Genomic DNA, 17,287 nt, shown 5'->3' with positions numbered 1-17,287 from the left:
TGTCTGTGTTGAGTGGATTGATTGTTTATGTGCAGGAAGGTGTCCCTTCCTGCACATAAACAATCTACAATGGCGATTTGGCACTTTCTATGTATGCTGCATAATGCAGCACACACAGAAGTATCAAATCGTTATTTTTTAATGATTGTTTATGTGCAGGGAGAGACACCTTCCTGCATTCTGAATTTGGTAAATTTCAAAATAGAAAGAAAAAGATTAGATGAGGTACTTGTACAGGACATTTCACAACATTAAGATCTGAGATAGGGCCTGTTGATAGTGGTCTTTTTACAGGGTTATCTCAGGTCTTTTTGGCTCTGACCTCCTGTTTTGATCCTGTGCTGAATTTTGTTTTTGCTGGTTTTAGGACTCTGGGCACTTTACCACTGCTGACCAGTGCTACAGTGAAAGTGCTCCCTGTCTAGCTTGTTTTGGTGATTTGTTTCTCCATGATTGGTATATTTGATTTACTAGTAAGTCCCTAGTAAAGTGCACTCTGTGTGCCCAGGGCCTGTAAATAAAATGCTACTAGTGGGCCTAGAGCACTGATTGTGCCACCCACATGAGTAGTCCTGTAAACATGTCTCAGATCTGCCACTGCAGTGTCTGTGTGTGTAGTTTTGCACTGCCAATTCGACCTGGCAAGTCTACCTTCTACTACAAGTAAGTCACCCCTACAGAAGGCCCAAGCCAGCCCCATGGGCAGGTTGCAGGTTATTTAAAAGGTAGGACATGTACTGGTGTGCTTTACATGTTCTGATAGTGAAATACTGCTAAATTCGTTTTTCACTATTGCAAGGTCTATCTCTTCAATAGGATAACATGGGGATTGCCTTGAAATATTTGTTAAGTGTAATTTCTCATTGTAAGCAGATAGAGCTATGAAGTTTGGGTCTCTGAACTCACAATTTAAAACACATATTTTGGTGAAGTTGTCTTTAGAATTGCATGTCTTAATATGCAACTTTTAAAAAGTGAGCATATTCTGTCTTAACCATTCTGTGCCGCTGCCTGTCTGCTGCATACACGTCTAGGTCAGGATGACAGTTGGGTTGTTTGTGCATTCAATCTAGATAGCCACACAAAAGAAGCTGAAGTGTGATCTGCGGGAAACACCCGGAACAATGACTCCTAAACCACGAAGTCATGGAAAACGAAAGCGAAACAACGGTTTTGTTTTCCACAACTTCCTGGTTTTTGGGCCTTAACCACGCATGTGTGAACCACGTACATGCGTGGTTAAGGCACAGAAGAAGGGAGTCAACGCAGTGAAGGAGGAGGTAAGTTGGGCTGGGACTGGGGCTGTTTTTTGGGGGGTGGGGTGGGGGACTCAGGGTGATTAGGGTTTAGGGTTCAGGGTTTAGGTTTTAGGGGTGGGTTGGGGGGTTGGGGTGCTTTAGGTTTAGGGGCTGGGTGGGGACTTGGTTATTTAGTTTTTGGGGGTGGGGTGGGGGCTTGGGGTGATTAGGGTTTGGGGGGGTCAGGGTTTACGTTTTAGGGGTGGGCTGGGGGGTTGGGGTGCTTTAGGTTTTAGGGGAGGGGGTTGGGGTTGTGGTAATTTTGGGGGTTGGAGTGGTTGTGGGGGTGGGTGGGTTGCAGTAATTTTTAGGGGTGGGGGGCTAGGAGGGACACATGCTGGAACTGTGCATTCTCATCACTAATGCCTTTACCAGGAATGCCTTAACAACGAAAAATCTTTGTAAAGGCATTCGTGGTAAAGGCATTAGTGATACCAACGAGGTCGTTCTTCTGAACTCGTTGTTGAGCCATGGATGGTTGAAGCACTCGTGGTTTCAACATATAACCGTGACCTGCATATCCTGATGGCCAATCACGAGGCTGATGGGTCTTCATGAGCTAGAGTGGTGGGAGGAGCTAACACTTGCACCTAAATAGGGCTGTGCCAGTCCTAACACAGAGCAGTCTTCATACCCCCATGGAGTGTATCTGGGGCCAGGGCACAGAAAGGCAGGGTGTTGTGCACTACAAAGACTTCTCTTTGAAGTTTGCCTACTTAAAAGACTGAAATGGGTATAAATACTGTACCTCTGACAACCCATAGAGCTGCCACCATCCACTGCTGCATATTAGAGGCACTTATATATAATTCATGATGGTGAATTCCAAGAAGGAAAAATATGATTACAGAGCAGCCACCATCCACTGCTGCATATTAGAGGCATTTATGTATGAACTCTAGGAATCATATGCACAGGTCGTTTTTGTTTAGCGTTTTCATTAGATTGACCATCCCTCAGAAAGACATATAAATAACAATCTGCAAGAACCAGAAACATGTCTAATACTGTACTCAGAATAACTTCTACCACATATAACTTCATAACTATTTCTAAACTTGGTTTTAGCAGATTAATTTCATCATGAGCATACCACATTGAGCTTTGCGCACAAGAATGGTGGTTAGTAAAGTACACAAATGTTTCCAGCGGGTGCACTAATCGGTTGAGCTTTCATTCTAGTTTAGCAAAGTATTTGTTTTCTCTGTATAGGATATACAGACTTGAACCTCAACAATCTGGGCTGGACATAATCACCAAACCCCCCCATATGTTGGAGTCAGAGAAAGGCTGGGTGCCAGCTGAGTCCAAGAAGCTGGAGGTCCAGCCCATTCATGCAGCCTGATGCAGGGATCTCTGCGGAACCAGCAGAACAGAAATCTCATATTGTTCTGTGTCTGGGGTCATAGGCACTGCTTGAAATGGAACTGGCTGCAGTCGCGGCTCGTGACCAGCAGAAGGGGCAAGGTGGGGCACAGGGGGCAGGGGGGTTGGCGATAAAATTAAATTATTACATTTTTTTTTTTTTAAACGCCGCTGCTCCATCCGCTCCTCTGGAGGCACAGGCTCCCAGTCTGCCCTATGCCAATTGACGCTGCTCAAAGCAGCGTCAGGATTGACTGGGAGCGCACAGCCTGTAGCGCACACGTTTTCAATAAAACGATAATAAAACACAGTTTATTATTGTTTTCTTGAAAATGTTTGCAGATGCTGCTGCTGGCGCAGTGGGGGAGGGCAGGGGAGTGATGCTCCTTCGACCTCATGGATGAGCCGCCCCTGACTGGCTGCAAACCAGGTCATGCAATAACTTGTGTTTTGGATGGACATTTCTTTAAACCCTTGGCCAGGCCTACATAAAAGACAGAAAAACAAAAAGACTGCTCAAAGCCTAGCCAGTGTGGTGTATTTATTTGTTAAAAATAGCATAGCTGTGCTTAAGATGTAAAGGGTGATTACCTCTCACACTACTTCAATCCCTCCATAAATCAGTCCTAAAGAGAAACTTTCCGATGCCAATCTTTGTTTCATTACACTGAGCCCAACATAGGTCATGCACCTTCGTGTGTTTGTCTGTCTCCCAGAGCAAAGACAAAGTACTTGTGTCCATATACTGCTCCTGTTTTAAGAGCTACTTTTTTTTGTCTTTGAGTACTCCACACCAATGTTTGTGTTTTCAGTCGCTCTGTCTCTTCCCACCTGCCCCCCAACCTTGTTGCTTCTTTTTGTGCGCAGATCTTCTTTATTTATTCACCTCCTCACCCGGCCTCAAAGAGGTTTCTGTACCATTTTGTAGCCCACAACCCTGTTGCTTTGAGAATAGAACAAGGCAAAGACAAGCATGTTTTTCACGCTCAAGGTAAAAAACAATCTTTAATCAACACAAAAGCAAGCACAATGCGCTTTTTATATACCAAGTGAACTGCGCATTGAGCAGTGTTGTTTGAATTGTGTTCTGCCTCACTTGCCAAACACTAAAAACTGAATGAGGTTGATTGCTGAATATCGATGTACATGTTGCTATTCATGTATTGATTAGTGGCTGTAACAAATGAGTTACTTTACCAGCCCCAAGTGTGGTGTTTTTCTTATAAATGCAATAATATCGATTTACTTCCCTTCCCTTTGGTCTTTCTTTGGCACCATGGTGCTTCCCAAAGGTAATGAAACCCGTTGTAGCTTTCCTCAGGTTACTAGGAAGCAGACTTATATACTTAGAGGAAATGTTACTCATGAGTCAAGATATTCAAACTCTACGCGATCAGCTTCATCTTTCGTGTTCTCTTAATTTGGATCTGGGTTTTGTCATAAACATAGAAAATTTTATAATTTTCCCCACTCAACAAATCACATTTTTAGGTTTCTTAATAAATTCAGCTTCCGCTAATCTACAATTTACTCAAACAAAAGTAAAAGTGATAAAACACAAGATTTTTCACACCCTTCACAGTGCTCAAATCTCACTCAGATCGCTAGCAAGTATAGTAGGTCTTCTTTCCTCTTCTATACAAATGATTTTTCCAGGACCTCTTCATTACAGAGCTTTCCAAAGACAAATAAATTCAACATCTTTGCAGGGGCCTAACTTATTCCAATTCCATCGTCATCGACCCAGAGTCCCTGCTAGAACTCCTCTGGTGGATAGAGCATTTAGATGCTTGGAATGGCAGGACTGTCTCTGCATCAGGCCCAGATGTTATATTAGAATCAGATGCAAGCCTGACAGAATGGAACACTCGGTGTGGTACAATTTTGACTGGAGGGACATGATCTCTAGAGAAGTCCAAATTGCACATCAATTGTTTAGAGATGCTTGCAGGCTCCTTTGCAATCAAAAGCTTAGAGAAAGACAGGGTACAATGCTCTATCCTTTTACGTATAGGCAACATTTGGGCAGTACCAAATCAAAGCCTCTGGCAGAACTAGCAAAGAGTCTTTGGAAATTCTGTCTGGGTAACAAAATCTCCATTCCAGCAGAATACCTTCTGGGTAACCTCAATTCCACTACAGATTGGCATTCTCATCATTTGATGGACTTCAGCGATTGGAAACTTCATCCAGCTGTTTTCAGAAGTCCTGGATTCATGAACTTTTTCTAAACACTTTTATCTTTGACTATGACATTTGCTATTGTTTTTTCTCTGTTTCCATTATTAGATGTTTATTACCTTCTCGCACAAGAAAACAGGGCTGTCCGCAGTCAGGTAATGTATTATAGGGGTAGGTTGGCTGGTTCACTTGGACCACGTTTTTCATTCCATTGGTCACTTTTATATGTCTGAAGGGACTTGTAGTTTGTTATGTTGACTGCTGCTATTTGATATAAAGCAAGAATTGAAGGCATAATACTTGCCTCAATGTCTTTTATTAAATTAAGACTTTCCTTCATAAATTTCTAGGAAAATCGACATTGCACTCCCTCATTTCCTGCAGGATTGAGAATGGAGCCAATGTGCGAGACAGGGGAGAAGAAGGCAGGAAAATTTAGCGTGTGTACTAACTACACTACCATCACTCACTCACTCACTACTCTCAAACACAGCTCCACACCCTCCGTTCACAAACTTCCTGTCACCCACCCCCAGACAAGACACTGCCTGTGCCCACTCTACCTTCCCCACATACATAGCGTATGCACTATACACCACCCTTGCCTCTTCATCCATCTGTTCACTCACCTGGCCATCCATTCAAATATTCATGGATCCAGTTGTACACTCAATCACTCCCTCATCCAAGAACTCACTCGCTGATTCATTTACCATTTTGTCCAACGCAGACTCATTTGTACATTTCCCACTTCACACAACCACTCACACAAACTAGGCAATCAACTAAAAAGCATTTTTCCTGATCCAAAAATAGGCCAGACCAGCGGTGCCAATTCTCACTGTTTTTCTCGTGCATGGACCTATTACGGAAGAGTTTTAGATGCCCAGAAATGTAAAAGTGGGAGTGAACTTCCATTAGGAAATTCCCAAGCACTGAGTAAGGGCTAGGGTACATCATGTTGGAAGGCTTGTAGCAAACGTCAGCAAAGGCCAGCGAGCTCGACTCCCCTCTTTCAAAAAATTAATATGAGAAGCAGTAACACTCATGCGGAAGGGCTCACGGGACCTGCCATTGTCTCGGTTGACCTCGGCGTACAAAAACACCATGGTAATGTCTTAAGCAGAAGCCTCTGTTTCTTACTTTCTCTAAAGTCACGTGACGAGGGCTTCCTGATGCTTTCCAGATGTCCAGTGTGTCTCAGTTCATGTATCAGTGGATTATTGTAAACAGGACTGGTTAATGTTCGAAGTCCCTGCTCAGAAGTCTGAGTTTGGATCACTATTGAGTGCGCAGGAGTCACTTGCCATGCTGTGGGTCGCGGGCCTTGTTTTGTGGGCTGCCTCCGTAAGCACTGATGCAGGTAAGTGGCTGATGCCTTATTTAGAAAGCATGGCCTTAGCTTAGATGCAGAAATAAAAGGTTTAATGGCAGATATTGCAATTGCAATTTGTTATTCAAGAGATGGTTTTAATCTAAGCACTTTACATGGAATATTTTAGCATTTATAGGTACTAATTGGCTTCATGTCAAGTGTGATACCTTCAGTCATAAGTCACTTAACAACAAAAGCCCTTTCGTTGCTGGCATTGTTAAGCCTATGCGTGTTTTGTTAAAATGAAACTATTAGGCTAAAAACACCACTTGATGTTTGCTAAAAAGCATAGAGCACGAAAAGTATCAATCGAGAGTAGAGGTGGGTGAACCGCTGAAAGCTCGAGCCTGACGCTTGACTCGATCAGCGGAAGGGCCTGTTGGAGCCTCGCGCTCATAGCGAGCAGAGCTTTCATGTGGCTTTTGCCGGCCACCCTCGCCCCACCCTTCATTCGCAGGGCGGTACAAACAAAACGTTAACATTTTTGTTAAACAGGAGTGACAAGTAGATTCCCGTTTAGTGGCTAATTTCCTCAAAAGTGAAACCAGAAAACCTGGATTCATGGCGTCTTAACGACATTGTGTGATTTGAGACAAATATTTTAATTTACTGCTCCTCTTTTTCTTCACTATCTCACATGAACTCACCTTCAAATACACGAGTTCGGAATTCCCACTGTACAAAAAACTAGCAATGTTTTGATTATACTTTAATGTTGCTCTTTCAATAAGAATGTAGACCACATACAGTGTTCACATGTCAACTGTCGAGCTTCTTAGTTCACTAATGGCATTGTTGCGAGGGTGGGGGCGGGGCCAGGGATGGATCTAAGTTGCTACAAAGTGAAGAGACTTTACCATACTTTAAGTGATGTATGTTCTGTGATTTACATGGCCCACCTCTAATCCTGAGATAGGCCCCTCTGTCGTTAATTTTATTTTGTTTGCCGCGGGCGACACACCCAGCTCGGTGGCTTAACATCTCACACAGCGCTCAGTATGTCAATTAAAAGTCACAGATGCATTTGTGAAACTTGATACAGCCATTAATCCATCTGAGATCAATAAAAGGAGTATTCATGAGTTGGAAAACAATAGTAGCTGTTATTTGAGCAAATAAACTATTACTTTTCCTATATTTTTTGCATATATGGACAACTCGATTTATATCCCGATATAGCACTGTCATAAAATACGAGATAGCATCAGGAAGATTGGGTGTTCATAAAAAAAAATTCCATGGTGGAGAACTATTGGAACAGGCAGTCCTTTCTGTGGCATTTCTATAGTGAAAAGTAAATGAGGGACTCAAATTGTTCAGACTTACGCTGGTCATGGGAAATTATAAACCAACCAACGGGTATAAAACTTACAGTCACGCTGACCGAAGGGGGCCTAAATGTAACCTTTGCTACAGTCAGTCGATGCACATGTTGATTCCGTCCTGCGCAGCCTGTGCAGAAGTTGTTGTTGCACCGGCCAGATGTTGCGCATGTGCGAGATAGTCAGCTTGTTTCTTCGAGCAGTGTGTAATTTAGTGGTATTTTTATGATTTTAGCTTTTCATATGCAAAACATCTTCTTTAAGTACGGTGCAGGGTCTGCAACTTCGGACCTCCTAAAGAGGGAGTCCCCTACCTTGGAGCACAGTTTCTTTTTGGTCAGTTTTAAGATATTTCCTGATTTTAGTGGGGTCTTCCACATGAGAATCACTGGTTGTAGGTTTCGCTTAATGAATGTCTCTTGTGGCATTCACACATGCTTATACTTTAGGAGTTACAAAGATGCACGTGTTTTGTGGAATTGCAGGCTTTATGATTGACTAAAACAGCGGTAAGCTAGCGTTATGCGATAACAATGGAGTTTTGCTCTCTTACTATGCTAATACACGATTTTCTTTTTTTCTGGTGCTTCAAGATAAAGAAGTATACAAAAAAGTAATGGGTGGGATGCTTGAATTAATCTCAGCCACTGGTAATTTCTTGGTACTGCCTCCCAGTCCATCGTTGTTTTGCCCACAATGCAGATCAGGCTCAGACATTTGCAAACCAGCCTTGATCCTGCTCTAATAGGAACAGTTCTGCCAAAACTACCCAGACAGGTCCTTTCTGAGCCAGAAAACAAGCAACCTTCTACCAACTCAAAATATTACCCGTACCAGCCCTCTTAACTCTATTTCATACCCACAACCTACACAACCCTTCTCTTCTTGTCACCCAAAGCCCAAGACAAAACTCTTTCAACACTCCCCGGTAACAATAAACTTAACTCTTCCCCCTTCCAACACACAAATTAAACCAACTAACTCCTTTTTATCCTCTTTCTCACTCTCCAGAGCCTCTACTTTAACACAAAATACTATCCCCTCCACATTACCACAATCCTTCACATTCAAACTTACATCTCAAGTCACTACACCAATATCAGACCAAACTTAACAACCAAACCAAACCCTAACATCCACACAACATTTCTCTTCAAAACACCTGACATTTCAAAATTCCTATCCATCTCAAAATACCAACACACATCCACTCTGCAACAAATGTCAATACAAAGAACACACATTCTCTCCTATCACCACCTCAGATTCCATACAATAAACAGTCGACCCAAAAGTACTCAACAGTATGACTCACTTACCCTTCTATCAACCATCGCACAGTTCGGACCCATAAAACCAGATGCTCATGCTCAACCATCTCTAACCCATACCCCTTCCACCTCCAACATTGGCAAAAGACAGCAACATCACCCCATTCTTTCCCTTGTCTATCACACAACAACCCTCCTATTTTAAGACAACTAAACAACCCACCCCCACAATGTCAGCTAGTCTCCTTACCACCCCACACAGACCCTACCAAATGCCTTCTATGTCTGTCTGATGAGGATAACCATAATCAAAAAACACTCAACTTATGTGCTGCTACAGCAAGCACAATCAGCAATAGCAGCTTCTACCTTCAAGGATAATACCTACTCTTACACAGCACAAAATCACACCACATTCCTTAAGCTGCCTAATAATAAATACCTGTTCTATGGCTAAAAAGCTTTGAGCTGTTGACAGAAACACAACCTGAATTATTCTTCATAATTGTATCATGGCTGGATCAAGACATGGCTCCACAATTGCATGAAGCTGTTCCACCAGACAATCACAAAATTGCATAGGCAAAAGAGGAGGCAGTTTAGCCTTGGGTAAATGTATATTTTCTCACGGTTAAATGCATATATATATGTGTATATGTGTGGGTGTATACAAATATACGTGTATGTCATTCTATGCTTAACATGTTCAAAGGTCATTGCATAGTTCCTAGATAAGTTGTTAGACTAGATACTTAGGAATCCCTACTTTCATTTTTATCTATGACAATGAGCCAATGTAATCTTAACCATTTTATCAGCAAACATTTTGCTATTGAAAAATGAGGAAATGTAAAATAATGTTAGAAAAGTACACAAATAAATTAACTTCACATATTGCAAGTCTTGAAAGTCTGTGTTTACACAACACAACTTTAAATTGCAAAATATTATATCCATTTTTATATTCCTTACACATATAGGGCCAGATGTAGGAACCGTTTTGCATGTCGCAAACTGCGAAAATCGCAGTTTGCGCCATGCAAAACGGCCATCGCAATGCTGATTCACATTTTGCGAGTCGGTACCGACTCGCAAAATGTGAATCCGACTCGCAAATAGGAAGGGGTGTTCCCTTCCTATTTGCGTCTCGCACCGCGATGTAGAATTGCTTTGTGACCGCGAAAGCGGTCGCAAAGCAATTCGCAGTTAACACCCACTTGAAGTGGGTGGTAACTCATTTGCAAACGGGAAGGGGTCCCCATGGGACCACTTCCCCTTTGTGAATGTGCTAGAAATATTTTTTCAGAGCAGGCAGTGGTCCAATGGACCACTGCCTACTCTGAAAAAATGAAACCAAATGGTTTCATTATTTTTTTTGTATAGCAACTCGTTTCCGTTTAAGGAAAACGGGCTGCAATTCAAAAAAATAAAAACTGCTTTACTAAAAAAGCAGTCACAGACATGGAGGTCTGCTGTCTCCAGCAGGCCACCATCCCTGTGAGTGCAGGGACTCGCTATGGGGCCGCAAACCGCGACCCACCTCATTAATATTCATGAGGTGGGTCTTTGCGACCCCATAGCGAGTCGCATAAGGTGTCTGAGACACCTTTCTGCATACAATTTTGCGAGTTGCAATTTGCGAGTCGGTCAGACTCGCAATTTGCAAGTCGCAAAATTGTCTTTTGCTACATCTGGCCCATACTCCCTTACTATGTATTTATGTATCTATTTATTTATTACTTGAGTCCTACTGTACAAGAGAGAAACAAATAATTACTCTCTTTTAAGCTTTACTCTGTCTCCCCCTCTCTTTATACCTCAATCAATCTATCCTCCACCCCCACTGTCTGGCTTATCTCAAACCCATTCTACTACTATGATCTCCAAAATAACCCTGCCTAAGCTCTTCCCCCATCTAGCGCTCCTCTCACCCCAAACCTCAGTTTACTACGATGATCTCCCAAACAACCCTATTAAATTCTCACTCACTTATCTCACCTTTGACTCCAAAACCCCTTCTACTACTATGATCTCCCTAGACTCTTCCCTCCTCCATCTCTCCTTTACTCATCCCAAGCCTCATCCTATTACTATAAACTGCCAATTAACACTTCTGGATTCTTCCCTCCTCTATCCCTCCATTATTCTTTTCAAACCTACAAATAAACTCACATATCCCCTGCTCAAATTAACTCATACTAATACAGTACTCATATCTCCCTAATCCACCACTAATCCTTTTGGGTACCAGAGTATCGTGCTACTCGCCGAAAAGCACTTTGACACCTATTCAGGGATAGTAAGTGCTACATAAATACAATAACAATTACAAATATATTTAAGGAATCAACAACTTTCACCAAAGCTGAGGATGTTCCCTTGAAAGGTTGTGAGGACTTCCTTGCCAGATGCAATACTACACCAACCGTTTCCCCCAATTTTCTCCGTCTTTACAGACCACCACCAAGAAGTGGAAATCTTCCAGGCACCTTTCTAGACACATTTGTCAATAAATACTCACAAACTGCTCAAACCCATGCATCTTTGGTGAACATATGGTTTGACAAACCCAATATGCCCCACTCCAGAATAATCCTCACTGGCCTGAACATACATTCAACATAATTTTCAGCAACCCAGACCTTGTCACGTTCCAAAGGGTTATTCTGAAGAAATTATAACTCATGCCGTTTAGTAACTTTAGGCCAGGAGTTATGGCTTCTTAACATGAGTATAACTATACCTGTTGAATTTCTATGGTTTGAATGAATAAAACATCAACCTAACTATAACATCCCTGTAACCGTTTTAGTTTTTTTCCAGTAAAAAAAAAAAAAAAAAAAAATATATATATATATATATATATATATATATATATATATACATATATATATATATATATATATCTGTAGAGAATCATAATGAATATCTACATCTTTTTTTTTAAATGATAAAATTGGAATTTACTGTTTACGTTAGCTCAGGACTCTTGCATTTTTAATTCATACTTAGAAGCAATAGTATAATAATGTGCAAAGCATATGTGTGTAATGTGGTAGTTTAAGAAATTTAAAGAAACACACCTGTATATTTATTTACATTTACAAGTTTGATCCAAGCTACCTACATGCACAGTGTGCATTTGTGTGACTGTGTTTGTTTGGATGAGTGTGCTGTTGAGGTGGATGTTGTGGTTGTGGAGTTTGTGGGTGGGCTGGTTGTGGGTGTGCTGGTGGCTATGGTATTGGTGGGTGTCCTGTGGTTGTGGATGTGGTGGTGGTTGTGGTGCTTGTGGCAGTGGTGGTGGGTGTGTGTGTGGTGGTTGTTGTGGTGCCTGTGGGTATGCTGGCGGTTGTGGTGTGTGTGGGTTTGCTGGTAGGTGCAGTGGTTGTGGTGGTGATAGTTGTGCCTGTGAATGTAGTGCCAGTACTGTGTGTATATTGGATTGGTGTTTGTTTGTGTTTGTTTGTGTGTTTGTGTGTGTGTGTGTGTATACTGCTTGTCTTTATTGGGGTGGGTGCCTCCAAAGAAGTGAGCGCACTTGATATTGGGGTGGGAGTTGGAACTTGGGATGAGGAAGGGCCCGGGGCAGGGACACAAGGTTGGACTGGTTTTGGGGCTGCTAATCAGTGCAAAGGTTATTTTTGCAAGCGATCTCTGCATGCCAGACATTGAACTATGAGTGGCACCCAGAAATGCAAGCATTTATTGCATTTAGTAGCTAATGCCCTAGGTGTCAATCAGGACTGCAGTCTGTCCTACAGAGATGGGGTGTAACAGGTCAATAACCTCTTCACTGAGCGCAGCCAGGGGGACAGGGGCAGTGGGCAGGTGCCTGCGGCAAAGGAGACCCCAGCTCTTTTAGGGGGTGGGTTTGGCCACCTGGAGAAGGGGGGAAGAGGAAGGGTGGAGATGGGAATCTGGGTGGTAGGCCAGGATGCAGATGGCAAAGGTCCTGTAGGGTCTGTTACCACTAGGGACTGGTAACTTGCTGAGCCCTACAAAGATGACGAGCTGGTGGCCTCTGTTCCAGTCTCCTCACCCTCCATTTTATTGTGTCCATCGGTGTCCGAGGTCTCACCACCCGACAGACAGTGGCCAGCTGCTTCTCCACCTTCGTGGCCAATGCCCCCTTCGCTTGCTCCTGAAGATGCTGAAAAGACAGATACAGCATTTTTACTGTATCTGTGTAAATAAAACTGATCATGAGGTTTTGTTTTAACAAACATATTGAAAATGTCAAAGTTAACATGCTTCTAGGCTTTCAAAATTAGGTATGCTTAACCACTACCTCATGCATGTATGGAACATTTTCAGGACCCATTTGCTTACAGTTTTATTTCACATCATTACTCCCATTTAATTTTTGATCATATCTCTTAATCATTTTCAATTTTCTCCAATAATGGTTTAACACCTCTCAATGGTACAGATTGTTTGTTTTGAAGTGTGAACTCATGTCACAAAAATCTACATCTAGCAAACAATGCATTGAACATTGTCTATCTGCAGTAATCCCTTTCACTAATCTTTTTTTCAGCAATAGTGATTTGTCATCTGGACATAACAGACGACAAAAAAGGTGTTTTGGGGTATGTGTTACCCTGTCACCAATGCAGTCACATTCCTGTCTAAACCTACCAAAATCATGTTTGAAAAAACTGTCTGGCTTACATGCACATTTCTGAAGAAGAAAGGCATCATGACAATCAGCAACTTTGAATATAAATTTGATTTGAAAGCTATTTTTTGTGAAAATGTGTGGAACATGTTTTTACTAAAAAATGTTCAATGTTCTCAGGATTCTAGTCATTTTGACTCTCATGCTTACTATTGTTTGTCTATCATACCAACTCACCAATGTGATGCTTGGAACATCCATTGCATCAAAAGTTAATTTTATGCTATGTCACCTATAATTGAGCAAACGTAACCTCCTTCACAATTGTGATGGAGCATCACACCTTGTTGGTAGTTTAGTACAACTGCCCCTTATAACATCAAACTAATTAATGTACTTCTTTTTATTAGGCAGGCATGTGTTTGCTCAAAAGCGTGAATAATACTGGTACTCAAGGTAAGTGAGTCCAAAACATAACACCCAGAGAAACCGAAAACAGCACCCCAACACAAATAATGTATAGTGGCCAAACACCTAATACAATATACACCACATTTACGGTATACCAAGCAAACAATGTGTGATCAAAGGTGTAAAAAGCTTACCATCACTGAAATATTTCCAAGGTGTCAGTAATGCAAGCACTTCAGAGTGTTAAGGCTTGTTAAGGGACCATGATAAGCCAAAGGAGAAAGATAATAGCGGAGTTCTAAATGTGAACAACATCCAAATCCCTATAAGCCAAAAGACAAAAGGGAAAGCGATAGCATTCAACTTACCGTGCTCCAGTTGTTGCCAAGTGGAAACCGCCCCAGTATAGGACGCGGATCTTTGAAGCTTCCTGCCCCTGAAGGAGTCAAAAGGGAAAGCGGACTAAACTGAGTCTCAAATGAAAGACGGGCACCATGGGGAAACTTGGAGATACTCCTTTCTTCATAAATTCACTTTTCTCAGGGTTTATTCTTAACCTGGTAATCACACATGATGTTAATTGGTTCCACATGTACATATTCACAGCCTTGAATAAGTCCATTGGACGAAAAACATGGTGGCTGCTTTTGGAAGAATGTACTGTCAATCATCCCTTGAGGCTGATGAGGGGCTCTCAACTGCCCACAAGTTTGCCTTTAGGTGGGATCATGGTGCAACACACGCGCTTCCCAAGTCAGGAAGACTGGCTGTGCATGAATTCTGCTTACTTCTTGGTCCAGCCTCTTAGGTCCTTGCACCTCTTTGTGCAATGGATGCTGTGCCATGTGTAGACCCTCAGGGTCTGCACTCTCTTCGCAATGGACTTCCAGATGTTCTTTTTCTGGTGGGTGTTGACCTGTATGAATACATAAAAAGAAAGAAAAAGTGTTTTGTGAGGTTTTGTTTCATTATTGATGTAACACAATTTTGATACATCTATCACAAGCATTTCTAAAAAGTTAATACAGCATATTTTATAACATTTATTTCTAATTTGAAACTAAAAATTTGTAGTCACCTGTTGAATACCCTTATCCCTTTTCATGTCCTTATTTTACAAATCCAGGCCACTAACATTCTTTAGGCCAGGGGTCTGAAACATTTCATGTAGTGAGAGCTACTTCTGATCAGTACACATATCTGGAGCTACTGAAGGCTACACACCCCCAAGTCTAGCTTCAATAGCTTAATGCCTAATGTCCATAGAGCCGGATACCATGGTTTGAACCATATACTATGACTAAGAGCACTATGAAAGGGCTGCCATGTTTGTCAGTGAGAGTGAGGTTTTTGGTGATGTATGAAGAAGTGTAAGTAGGAATGGGATATCTTTTTATGGGTGACCGAGAGCCTGTGTCATATGTACCTGCAGCGCAGGACATACCTTACACCATATGTGGCACTTTTACATGTATAACACAAACACACACTCATTGTTTGGAAAATGGGTGAAATTTAAAGTGCTGAAACTTATTCTGCAGACAAGTTCGTAAACATACCTGCCTAGAGTCCAGGTCCATGTTTGATGTGCTGCTCCAGCCAGATTTTTTCCTTTGAATTCTGGAACTTTAGTCTTGTTTTGTAATAGAATAAACAAGACTACAAGTCCCAGAATTCAAATATAAAAACTGGACTGGAGCAGCTTGAAACGCTTGAACTTGGGAAACTTGGCAGGGCTGCATACCAAAAATATGTTTTCTGTACTTTACATTTCTCTCATTTGAACAAATGGCTGTATTATACACTCAGACCTATGGTAGAGATTCTGCTGGCGATTAGGAGTAGGGGGCATACAGTTTGTAAATGCAAAACGTTGAAATGTGAATAAATTGAAATGAAGTATTCCCTCAATCATCTTGGTAACTTTTCATTTCAATTTTGTGACATTTAAAATTATTCAGAAACATCATTTTGTTCACAGCTCCAATACTGAACTGACTTCACTCCAGTCAGTACACTCTACTCAGAAACTGAAAGGGACATTTCAAGTTAGTGAAAAATACATTTTCTTTTAAAAATATACCTGTTCCTCTGGTGAGCCATACAGCTGGCTGTACAGGGACAGGACCTCCATGGTCAGCAAATCAAGCTCATCTGCTGAAAGGTAGGGGCCCTGTCATCTGCTTTTCTGGGCATCGTGACTCCCAGCGGTTGGAAACAGCAGCAATCATAGAGGAGGTATTGTTGGCTGCAGTGTTATGAGGCAAGTGAGCTTGTTTTGAAATGTCGCGTACATGTACACGATCTACATGATTGTCAACAAAGATGGACACATCTATTGGCTTTTGTACATTGCTGTCACACTGGTTAGCCTATGGCTGTGTCCATCATGGAGTTTTACAGCCACTACACAGTCAACTTCTACTGACGACCTTCCAATTGCAAATGTCCTGATGACAAGGTCAGGCGCCCCCCATTTTAGATTGTGAAACACTGTATTTGTGAATGTTAAGTGCATCACCACCACTCAAAATGGTGGCTAGTTTAATTACATACACAAAATGTGAATGTTACTCATTTAAAAAAAATACAAAACAGTATTATGTAGTGCGTTACTGTGGTTAACTGCGATAGATGTGCTGTTTTGTTTATACTTCAGTTGACAGAACGTTTGATAAAACAATAATGTGTAAATAATGCATTGAGAATGTATCATTTACGCATTTAAAAAAAAAAAGAATACACATGAACAGAATGTTATTTGAAATAACAAATCCTATTAAAAAAAGGCCGGTACAGATAGGTTCCAAAAAGCAATAGGTTTTTAAACAGAAATGTCATTTGTATTAAATATCAAAGAAATGAAATTTAAATAAACATTTTTCGTTTTTCTTAAGTGCAGACACATAGACCCAGATAGAGGTAGAAGACGACAGCCTTAAGTGTTTCGACCATTTCCAGACCTTGCCACCGTGGAAGAATGGATATTTAAAAAAAAATGGATTGAATAGGCAAACGATTCTTTATTTATGTCAATAGCTGGAGCCAGATCTTCTGCCTCACAAAAGGAATCAATAACACCATAGTGAAAATCATGGCCACAGGATCATTCCAATACATTGTGGCAGTACCTGGTGGCATGTCACAATTAATTTCACTGGTGTGCTTCAAGAAGTTCTTTCTTCAATGATAAGATGCATCAACAGCTTCATACAGTTTTCACACAAAATGAGGATTTTTCCAATGCAAAGGGAGATTTTTGTGCTTTGGGTGGCATACCACATGTGGATGGAGCAATTGAGGGCACACATTGGCCCATATTTATACTTTTTTAGTGCCGCATTTGCGCCGCTTTTTGACACAAAAGCGCCGCAAACTTACAAAATACAACTGTATTTTGTAAGTTTGCGCCGCTTTTGCGTCAAAAAGCGGCGCAAATGCGG

The 17,287-nt window shown here is 41.5% G+C and overlaps 1 protein-coding gene across 2 annotated transcripts in view; it reads left to right on the top strand.

The window, feature by feature from the left end:
* The first annotated feature begins 6,014 nt into the window (after positions 1 to 6,014).
* APOH (apolipoprotein H) overlaps positions 6,015 to 17,287 on the top strand; it is a 388,934-nt gene continuing 377,661 nt past the window's right edge. Inside the window, exon 1 of one of the 2 annotated variants that reach the window (XM_069199884.1) lies at positions 6,015 to 6,207. In XM_069199884.1, the coding sequence (XP_069055985.1) occupies positions 6,087 to 6,207 (121 nt within the window). In that variant the 5' untranslated portion in view covers positions 6,015 to 6,086. The remainder of the gene's footprint in view (positions 6,208 to 17,287) is intronic. The other variant, XM_069199885.1, reaches the window with a different exon arrangement.

Source organism: Pleurodeles waltl, chromosome 7, assembly GCF_031143425.1.
Source record: "Pleurodeles waltl isolate 20211129_DDA chromosome 7, aPleWal1.hap1.20221129, whole genome shotgun sequence".
Classification (NCBI taxonomy): Eukaryota; Metazoa; Chordata; class Amphibia; order Caudata; family Salamandridae; genus Pleurodeles; species Pleurodeles waltl.
Note: the sequence above shows the minus strand (reverse complement) of the source record. Positions and strands in the feature narration are given on the sequence as shown.